This window comes from Rhamphochromis sp. 'chilingali' (genome assembly GCF_963969265.1).
Source record: "Rhamphochromis sp. 'chilingali' genome assembly, chromosome: 16".
Taxonomy (NCBI): domain Eukaryota; kingdom Metazoa; phylum Chordata; class Actinopteri; order Cichliformes; family Cichlidae; genus Rhamphochromis; species Rhamphochromis sp. 'chilingali'.
In genome coordinates, this window is record NC_137943.1 from 23,964,755 (window position 1) to 23,975,533 (window position 10,779).

At 40.6% G+C, this 10,779-nt stretch overlaps 1 protein-coding gene across 1 annotated transcript; it reads right to left on the bottom strand.

Moving 5' to 3' along the window:
• Positions 1-432: 432 nt before the first annotated feature.
• Positions 433-10,425, bottom strand: dapk3 (death-associated protein kinase 3). The gene is made up of 9 exons (XM_080861454.1): positions 10,291-10,425; positions 9,499-9,611; positions 4,514-4,874; positions 3,809-3,938; positions 3,616-3,664; positions 3,464-3,490; positions 3,224-3,376; positions 2,654-2,699; positions 433-2,454 (listed from the first exon to the last, which is right to left on the bottom strand). Exons 2-9 carry the CDS (start codon positions 9,558-9,560, stop codon positions 1,918-1,920), a joined length of 1,365 nt encoding a protein of 454 aa, XP_080717580.1. The 5' UTR covers positions 9,561-9,611; positions 10,291-10,425; the 3' UTR covers positions 433-1,917.
• Between the last annotated feature and the right edge of the window lie 354 nt (positions 10,426-10,779).

The window sequence follows — 10,779 nt, forward strand, 5'->3', positions numbered from 1 at the left end:
CTGGTAAAGACCTATAGTAAACGTTTGACCTCTGTTATTGCCAACAAAGGTTATGTTACAAAGTATTGAGTTGTATTTTTGTTATTGACCAAATACTTATTTTCCACCCTAATTTACGAATAAATACTTTACAAATCCTACCATGTGGATTCATGGATTTTTTTTTTTCACATTCTGTCTCTCACAGTTGAAGTGTACCTCTGGTGCAAATTACTGACCTCTGTCATCATTTTAGGTGGGGGAACTTGCACAATTGGTGGCTGACTAAATACTTTTTTGCCCCACTGTAATTTTTAAGTTTCTCAAAAAGAAAAGACATTTTATTTAAAAAAAAAGGTATTCACTTTAAGCGATTTAACTCCTGTAATGTTGAATGCATCATGGTGTTGTGCTAGCGTGATAAAATGAATAATAATCTACACACAGGTAAGCTTTGGTTGAAGTGTCACTTTTATTTGCTTGAAACGAGTCTGGACAGATGCTTTACAGCTCTTTCTTACATCAACAGACAGATTAAAATACATTAAAATTCCTCTACACTCATAAGTGCAAATGGATACATTTCTCTACAGAAAAATACTACAGATTATACAACAATGCCTTCTATGCTGTACATGTGGAATGTGTCGGCTGAATGTGGAACTCATCGATGGAGCATTTAAGGTGCGCAGGGATTTAGAGCATACGTACGGAGTTTCCATGCACACTATTTGGTTTACAAGGCTGCTTGTGCAAAAGTCACTGCGTTTTAAGACACTGAGCAGATGATGTTCACTGGGTGACGGATGAGTGCTCACAGAGGCAATAAGGTCAATGAGATTACAGGCACTGCAAAGACGAGTATATACATTCCCAGATCTGGTTTTCCCACTGCTCCATTTCATTCAAGAAACGACAACTTACAAATTGTTTCCTGGGACACTTACTGGGGAAAAAACATGTAATTTGATACCAATTACAGGTAAAACAGAGACTCTCTTCCAGACTATTTTGACTTTGAGCAAAACAAAGGAAAAGATAAGAAATAACATTTGCAAAGTCTCTGATTGAAATAAAACTGATTAAAATAATTATTGCTCTACTTTGCTGGTGATTTCTTTTGCATTAAAATGTCTGAGGTGCACAAAAAAAACAAACCCCAAAACCTTTGTTAATGTAACTTGTGAAAAACTAACCCTAAAGTCTAAAAACTGCCTCTGTTTGATATGTAATCTGTTTATTTTTCCCAGAAATGTTCAATAAACTTAAAAAAATAATAATCAGACATTAAAATAAAGCCCTAAAACTTTTATTTTGTGCTGAGGGTTTGCATAATTTATAGTTACACGTCCCAAATATGAATTTTAAAGTCATTTGAAATGTAAAAAGGCAAAAAATAAATACCACCTAATGCCTCAAACCTGAAACTATACACCGAATATTGTGAAGCTTTCTCATGTGACCTGAGGCGGGAACAGATGATTGGAGAGTGAAGGCTTTTAAAGCAACAGGAAGTTAAGACCAATTTTTAAAATAATAACCAGGTATAATAATAACCAAGTAAACAAATGAATTCATTTCTGTGTAAAAAACAAAACAAAACAAAAAACAAACAAACAAAAACAACCCCAAAACAAGCAAACAGCTGAATTACAGTACATGAAATTAGTAAAAATCTAAATAAATTCATTGACACAGGAATGATTTTTCAAAGAGGAATGGCTTCCACATGTTGCCTCTCTGCTTCTTGTTCTCTCAAACGTGACAAAAGTAGGATTTTTATTTATTTATTTTTTCCCTTTCTGATGGGCGACAGCGGCGGCGTAGCTTATGATGACGACTGACCCTCTCAAACTCCGCTGTGTAGTGCACGAGCAGAGACGACAGGCAAGATGAAAGCTTGATGATGAAACCCTCACTGCTGGATGTCAGCGCCGCTCACGGCGTGCTGCCAGAGCTGAGGCCGTCCTTCTCTGCCGATATTGACTTCACCAGCTCCTCCACCCAGCGGACCTCGGAGGCCACCTGCTCGGCCAGGACCTCGTAGCGGTTCTCCAGGCGCCCAAACTTGCGCTTGAGGATGTTGGCCGACTGCATAGTGACCCGCGCGTCCTCCTGGCACTTCTTGCGCTGCGTCTGCGTGCGCTGCAGCTCTTGGCGGATGTGGTTCAGGTTGCCAGAGATGCTCTGGTTCTCTTCCTTGTACCACCCCTCCTTCTCCTCATATATCGATAGCAGCGCTGCCACGTCCTCGCGGCAAGAGCGCTGGTTGCGCTCCAACTCCTTCAGGCCTTCCTCAGCCGCCGCAATCTCCTCGAGCACCTGGGAGAAGCGCTCAAAGTTGGCGTAGGTGTTGTTCGGAGGCATGCTGGAGTGGGACTTGATGGTATACTCCTTGAGACGAGTAGTCTTCAGGCGCCGGCGCTCAGTCTTGTGATCTCTGTCCTCCTGGCGTACGTTCCGCCTCTTAATGACCTGAAGAGGTAAAAAGGTACAGGTCTGAAAAACGAGCAAGAATTTGATGACAAGAACCAAAAGATGGGAGTAAAAAGAGTCATATTTTCAGTTGGCCTGATTATCAGATGTGAAATTTCACATGAAGTTCTTCAATTTTTTTCCCACTTCACTGAATGTTTAATCTATAAAGATGTAAACAAAGACTTAAACTGCAAACCTTAATCCAGGGGTGCTCAAGACTGTCATCAATGGTCATTCTTTTCCTGCAAAAGAAAATCCATTAGTGTTGGTTAAATGCTGAAGACCAGGGCACTGTGAGTGCCAGCATCTGCATGAAGTATACAAATATTCTATGCAAATTGTACATTCATATAGATATATTTATCTATATATATATATATATATATATATATATATATATATATATATATATATATATATATATATATATATATATATATATATATATATATATATATATATATATATATATATATAGAGAGAGAGAGAGATTCACCATGCGCGTGTTTGTTGATTTAGTGTGCTGCATTTTTTCAGTTTCTGCATGTTCTACAATCATTACACTACGTATTTAAGAATTTTTTATCTTCCCGCTGCAGCTGAGCGACCGCTGATTGATTGATCAAGGTAAATAAGCAAAAGTTAAAATTCTGCAAGTCTAGAAAAAAGCTCATCACAGCAGACGACAACAATGTGCTATAGCTAATACATTTCTGGAATTGTGACATCAACAAGCATTGGATAAAAATCATAAAGATATTCTTACTTAGGATCCTTTACTAGCAAACGGCGTATGAAGTCCTTCGCCAGCTCGCTGGTGTTGCTGAAATACTCCTCATCGAAGTCGTAGTTGACAGCTGAGATGTTGGTCAGCGTCTCTTGTTTGGTCTCGCCCAGAAACGGCGAGGCACCGCTCAACCTGTAACCAGTCAGAAACTTTACTTTAGAGCCCGTTTTGAAGAATCAGGTGGTTTCTGTTTTTTTACAAACTATAAGCTTCACTCACAGAATATACGTGATGACACCAATGCTCCTGCAGAGACGAGAGGATAAATAAAGATCAGTAAAAACTGTTAGGTTAAACCACAGCTTCAGAAAGTGGGGGGGAAACAAAAAAAAAACAAAAACAAAAAAAAAAAAAACAGGTTGGTATCTTACCACATGTCTGCCTCCAGTCCAAGTGGCTCATAGTTGACTATTTCTGGTGCTGTAAAACACAGGAATGAGCCCTTTAATTCAAAGCAGATGTAATCTGAAGCCACGATCACCCTCTCACAGGGTCTGACTCACTGCATGGAAACAATCTGGCACAAGGCTGGAAGTGAATATTTAGGAGGCCACGGGCTCTCACCAACAAACTCTGGTGTTCCAAAGATGTTCTTGAACTCGTTTCCTGCTTTGATCTGATGAGCGATCCCAAAATCTATTAGCTTGATCCTGGGGTTGGGGACATTCTTGTCCAGCAGCATGATATTCTCAGGCTGAAAGATAAAAAAAAATGGAGAAAAAAACAAAACAACTATATCACTGAAAGGAGGAGGAGGGCGAGTCGATGACATTAGACACTGACAAAGCAGCATTTTCTACTTGAGCTTTTGAACCGTGACACTTGCATTTTATCACCACTGTCAGCAGCTTGCATACAAGTCCATAAAAATAAGCTTTGCTCCTGTACATGCCATCATCCACCAACTAAAATAATACAGAAATAATCCTATTATACGATTTTTATTCTATCCTCGTGAAGTTAAATGTTGCAGTACAGTTTAAAGGCTTTGGTCACCGTATCTTTATTGATAAAGATTAGTAGTCTTTTCCTTTATTAGAAGCTTATGTCTAACTTTTAGCTATCAAAAATGAGATTAGTACATTAACCCCATTGAGAGTAGTCCTCCCTGAAAATATGATTTCATTAATGTTAAGATATTTAGCCCAAAATATATTTTACCATGTTTTTAGCCCAAAAGAATCAGGGCAGCCGTGTTTGTCTGCTCTCACCAACATGTCATCTACCACCGCTGTATAAGAGCCCCTCAAGTTTCCCCTCAGTGCTGACCTTGAGGTCGAAGTGAGCGATGCGTTTGGAGTGGAGATACTGAACGCCATCCAAGATCTGCTTGAGAAACTGCGTGGCCTCCTCCTCAGTCAGAGATTCTTTCTCTGCCAGGAAGTCGAACAGCTCTCCTCCAGACACCAGCTCCAGGATCAGGATCACATCCGTCTTGTTTTCAAAGATGTCATGCAGGGTGATGATGTTGCTGTGCTGGATCTCGCGCAGGATGTTGACCTCGCGCTCGATCTCTTCGCGGCTCACCCCCCGCCGGCTGGACGACAGCCGCCGCTTCTTGATAAACTTGGCTGCGTACTCGATGCCTGTGCTCTTCTCCTTGCACTTACGGACGATGGCAAACTGTCCGCTGCAGAGAGGAAAGATCAGAGAGATGTCAACGCAATGTTCTCCTACCTCATGTTGTGATGGGGAAAAAAAAAAAAGATGTTTCTTAAGCAGAAGGCACTGCATGTCTGTCTATCATCATAGATATTTATCAGCAAAGACCTCTAAATGCTGTTAGCTAATAACCTCAGTTGTATCTAGTGTTACACAGAGCAGACAGCTGATAATCAGCTGTCTGCTTGACGTTTATTCAGCTGTGTAAAAACTATAACTTCAATCTCAGCCAAACCGATTTACTCAGGAACAAATAAAATACTAAAAAAAAAGCCAAACAATAACATATTTAAGTTGTCTAAGTGACTTATATATATTTAACCTGAGTAGCGAAAGACAGCGGTGGGTTTGAAAACGATTTGCCGGGAGTCCGGTGTTCTCACGGCTCTAGTGAGCCTTGAACTCCGGCTAGCTATCGAGCTGGTGAGACGTCCGTTACCCACGTCGGAGCACAAAACGTCGGAGCGCTTTTGAAAATATGTGATGTCTTGATAAACTGAGCAGATATTTTCGCCTGAAAATATGTTAAACGTTTATTTTGTGACCCAGAAAGAATAATAAGAGTAATATTAACACTAACTAGCTGCCACCATTGTTGACAACTGAGCAGTAGTGATGTGCGGATCGATCCTGAAATATCGATTCCTCCGATACCAATCATTTATGTTCTAGAATCGATTCTCACATTAAAATATCGATATTTTAGTAATTTAGAGTAAATTTATAGTTTATCATTAACAGGAACACAGTGGAAAGAAACTATAACATTCAGATCGTCTACATTCAAAGGAACTACTTCCTCTTCCGCCTTTCATAGTCATGTGCGAAATACGGCTGTATAAATGTCTCGCAGCCCCTTGGTGTGCGCACTCACAACAATGGCTGAGTGTAATTGTGCGGACGCATTTTACTTCCACAAACAGCTGAGACGTGGTTTGTGATACATGTGGCAAAAAAGTGCTCCAAGAGTGAGGTGTTGTGGCCATACTTGCCAACCTTGAGACCTCAGATTTAGAGAGACATTCAAAAGGGCTGTTGGGGGGGGGGGGGGGGGGTGGTGATGATAAATACAGTTTACAGTGTTTATTTATCGGATAAAATACGTTAAATGTCACCGTTATTATTGACCCGTGTTCTGACAAACCATCCTACTTTGGCAAAAACGTCCTACCGTAGGTAGTTTATGCACATTTCTGCAGTCACAGAGTAATTCCAGCACAAATTTAAGTAGGTATGACGGTTTGCCACTTAATGTTGCCCATCAGAGTATGCTTGTAGCTTATATTCTTAAAGCCAGGGTGGTTTGCCACTTCATTTTACCCGTTAAAGTATGCTTATAGGTAACATTCACAAAGGTAGCATGGTTTGGCACTTAATTTCACCCGTCAGAGTATGTTTCTAGCTCTTATTAACAAAGGTAGGATGATTTGCCACTTAATTTTAGCCGTTAAAGTATGCTTCTGGCTCATATTCACAAAGGTAGGACAATTTTCCACTAAATTTAGCTGTTAAATTATGGTTGTAGGTCACATTCACAAAGGTAGGATGGTTTGCCACTTAATTTCGTGTTGTGCGCATGCGCAGAAACAACGGGTAGGATGGTTTGTCGGGTAGGATGGATTCCCAGAACACCGGCCCGGAAACAGCGGGGGTGTCCAAATTCAGAGGCTGCTTCCACCTGAGGACCCGGCCTTCGCGGTCTAAAGAAAGCCGGGTAGTATGGCACGAGCTCCCTCGGTGGAGTGAAACTCTGCCGTCTGCTCCTTGCTATCTAGAATATAACCGGGCTCTGGCGTAAACTCTCGACCGTCTCACACTTTCTTTAATTAGTTTTCTGCTTGATGTTTATTCAGCTGTGTGAAAACCCCGGAGGAACCCTCCCGAGGGATTAATAAAGGTAAATTTTATTTAATCTAATAACTTTAATCTCAGTCAAACCGATTTACTCACGAACAAATAAAACACTGAAAAAGCCAAAAAAATAACATTTTTAAGTTATCAAAGTGACTTGTATATCATGTTTAACCCGAGTAGCGAAAGACCGCGGGGGTTTGAAAACGATGTGTCGGTCGGCTCAGATATTTGAAGTTTACACGGCTACATTCTCACCTGAAAATATGTTAAAAGAGAAATAAGAGTGATATTAAAACTAAGTAGCTGCCGCCATTGTTGAAAACTGGAATTGGCTGGGTCGCGCTATGAATTCTGCGATATGGTTTTTCAATTTTGTTGTCCGGGTGGAAATTCAGGAGAATGGTGGCTCTTAAATCCTACTACTTATTCCTGCGTCTTTTGGGATCTTACAAAGCTTCAAACGACGCGTCGACTATTAAATTAGTCAGCGACGATTTTAATAGTCGACGTAATTGTGACTAGTCGACTAATCGTGGCAGCCCTAGTCCTATGGCAAACAAAGCACACCCTTTCTGCTTCCATAGGAATTAAGAGGGTCATCAAATGTACTTGATCAACCAATCAACAGTAAGTGTGAGGACCTCTATAAAAGCAGACGTTTTGGGAGTTTGCTGATCTTTAGGATTAAGTCATCCCAGAAGTTTAGATCCTAGCAAATTCACCCTAACATCAGACCATTCAACGCTCAAGTAAACTGCAAAACACACCCAAGAACTACATCTCAGACTCTAGAGAGCTCAGTTAACATGTTAAATGTTAAAGTTTGTTAAATTTTTGGGGAAAAAACCAAAAACATGGCAGCAAAACTTAGGTTTGCAAAATTGCATCTGAACAAACCACAGGACTTCAGAAACAATCTGCTTTGGACATACAAGACCAAAGTGGAGATATCTGGCCATAATGCACACCAACATATAGCAAAATCAAACACAACACATCAACTGTCAGACACTGTGGTGGAGGGGTGATGATCCAGCCTTGTAATGCAGCCACAGGACACGGGCACCTTGCAGTCACTGACTTAACCACAAACTCTTCTGTATACCAACGTATTCTAGAGTCAAATGTGAGGCCATCTGTCCAACAGCTAAAGCTTGGCTGAAACTGGGTCATGGAGCAGGACATGGCCCCAAGCACAGCAACAAATCTCCAACAGAATGACTGAAAAAAAAATGAAGGTGTTGCCACAGTAAATTAAAACTGACATCTCAACCAGACTGAAATGCTGTGAAAAGACCTCAAGACAGCTGTGATAAATGAATGTCCAATGTCTCAATAAACTAAAGCAACATAGTGAAGAAGCATGAGCCAAAATTCACCAACAAACCGCACATGATGATGATCAAAACTAGCACCACTGATTAACAATTGTTTCATGATCATTGATGTGCATATTATCATGGCCACTGATCAATGGCCTGCAATCACAGCATTGTAACATGGTGAAAGATGTACCCTGAGCTCCTTCCTCAATTCCGAGATGGTCTTTCCATTTTCACATAAATGTTCCCTGTCCAGGATGTGTACATCCTCATCATTGAAAGAGTCACTGGCCACTGGCCTACAAGTGTAAATACTGCTTAAGCCTGATCCAACTGTGCTGTGCTAGCCTTCTTAGACTGTGAAATTTCCATCAGTAATGGGGCACAGTTAAAAGTCGACGTGTACCGTAAACCAACGCACACGGATCAGCATTTAAGGTTTTGACTCTCATCATCCACTAGAGCACAAATGTGTCATCAGGACACTACAACACAGAGAGAACACCGTCCTAACAAAGGTACTCTTGGGCATTGATCAATGATCATGAAACTGACCTCACAGCCCATTGTTAATCAGTGGTACTGCAATCTGCAGTCAGAAGAGACTGAACTGAAGAAATTACTTGGATGAGTGACAAAAAGTTTCTGCCACTGAAAGTGCTCCATCCAGAATTAAATTAAATGTCTGTTATCCAAACAGAAGTTAAAATCTCTGACTGAAGCTCAAGAAAGCAAAACAGTGTGTTGTCAGCACAACAAAACAATCATTAACACAACTAAAAACAAGAAAATTCTGTTTTATTCCACATAGAATAAAACAGACATTTGTAAATAAAACAGTGTGGTTTAGATCCATTTAGTATCTGCACACACACACACACACACACACACACACACACACACACACACACACACACCATCCCCTCTCTTACACTACAGCAGAGGTGCAAGGGCACATTGAGAGGCAGTGACGTCACACTTTTGCTGCATTACTGCAGAAAAAAAAAAAGGTAAGCCAGAAAGTTGTGTTTCATCTCCAAAAATGTGATGACTCATTCACAAACTATCCAGCACAGCAGAAAAGAATTAAAGATGACATTTAATACAGTGCTGCTCACACATATTAAATATCTAGCCCTGTTCAGATCAGTCCCAACCTGGCATTAAAATCCATCTCAAGCAGCATTTCACATTTAGATCTGTTTTTAATTATGGAAAGCATTGATAAGCTGAAAACTCATCGCTTACACAACTTAAAAAATGTGTCTTACAAATGCAAAAAAAGTGTTCTTACACTTTCAGATGAACTGAAGCACACAGCACAACGGCTGGATAGGACAGCAATGAAGAAGAAAGCAGGGTTTTCACATATAATGCTTTCAATTAAACGTTTTAAAACAGGCCCACAAAGCTTACCTCCCCAGCTCCTCTCCCATCTCGTAGTACAACTCAACATCCTCTTGTCTGAAGCCAGCCATGGTGTGCTGACTCTTACGATGATGATGATGGGAGTAACGCCTTCAGATTTCCTGCAGCCAAAAAATAAAAAAATAACTTAAACGTGGATATGTGACACAGAGGCCACAGACACCACAGAGTACAGAGTATGGAGGAAGTGATAAGACAGTGTTAGCACTTTAGGGCTTCTTCATCCTTATTTGGAGTCAACGCTGCTTTGGAGACTTTTTAGCTGATGTCAGACCTCTGCATACCAGTCCTACTACATCATGTCCTTCCCAGGATCAGCTCTCCGACTCAATTAAAGGGACTACACAACCAACTATGTTACCTTTCACTGGCTAGATAACAAACTACGAGCCAAATGAATCAATGTTTAACTGACAATACACAGATAATGACTTTAAAAAGATGCTAAATTGCGACGTTTATATTGCACTTTTCCATCATAAAAGAAAAACGGCACAAAGGAAGACCTATTTAAAGCAAACACAAAGGTAAACTCGTGAAACGGGATCGTCGTGTTAACTTATTACAATCTGAACACTGATTAAAGAATTTAAGGAAAGAAATAAAGGGAATCCCGACGACGGAAACCAGCTAGCTTAGCTGTGAAGCTAACATTAGCGTCCCGTAGAAACACAGCGCTTAATAAAGACAAAGAAAAGGATTCATAGTAACTCAAATACTGACAACAACGCATATATTTAGTCACACAAAAGTGAAGGGATTTCTACTACAGATACTTACAGTACGGCTGGCTACGAGTGCTGCATTCCTCTGCCAAGTAGTTGTGTGTGAACTCCCCGACTGAGAAAACATCAGGCTAACTGCGGCGGAACACATAGCTTCCGGTGTCCTTCAAAAGTAAAAGCATTAACCTTCGGCGCCAATCAATGCAGTCTCCAAACCACTCACTTCAAAGTCTCCCTCTGATGTACTCATTTATAATCTTGTCCGTCCTGGTCACGCCCAATTGACGTGTTAACATCTTCAATTCCACCACCTCCAGCGCCTGTGTTTTTGTCAGCATATTATTAAATATTTTCAAAATATTAATCATAAGTGTGTTAATAGACCGACAACTTAATGCTACTGATGTTATCATTTTCACTGTCAGACCTGGAATCACATTCATGCACACTGTACTTGCAAGTAGATTTGTGTGTGTGTGTGTGTGTGTGTGTGTGTGTGTGTGTGTGTGTGTGTGTGTGTGTGTGTGTGTGTGTGTGTGTGTGT

Bases quoted from the DNA above. Each gene is read 5' to 3' on its own strand.
- dapk3 (XM_080861454.1), bottom strand. From the start codon at position 9,560: ATGGCTGGCTTCAGACAAGAGGATGTTGAGTTGTACTACGAGATGGGA. The intron at 3,939-4,513 runs GTCAGCACTGAG...TTTATCTTTCAG, and splicing joins TCGCTCACTTCGACCTCAAG to CCTGAGAATATCATGCTGCT. The intron at 3,665-3,808 runs GTGAGAGCCCGT...TGTGTTTTACAG, and splicing joins TGGAACACCAGAGTTTGTTG to CACCAGAAATAGTCAACTAT.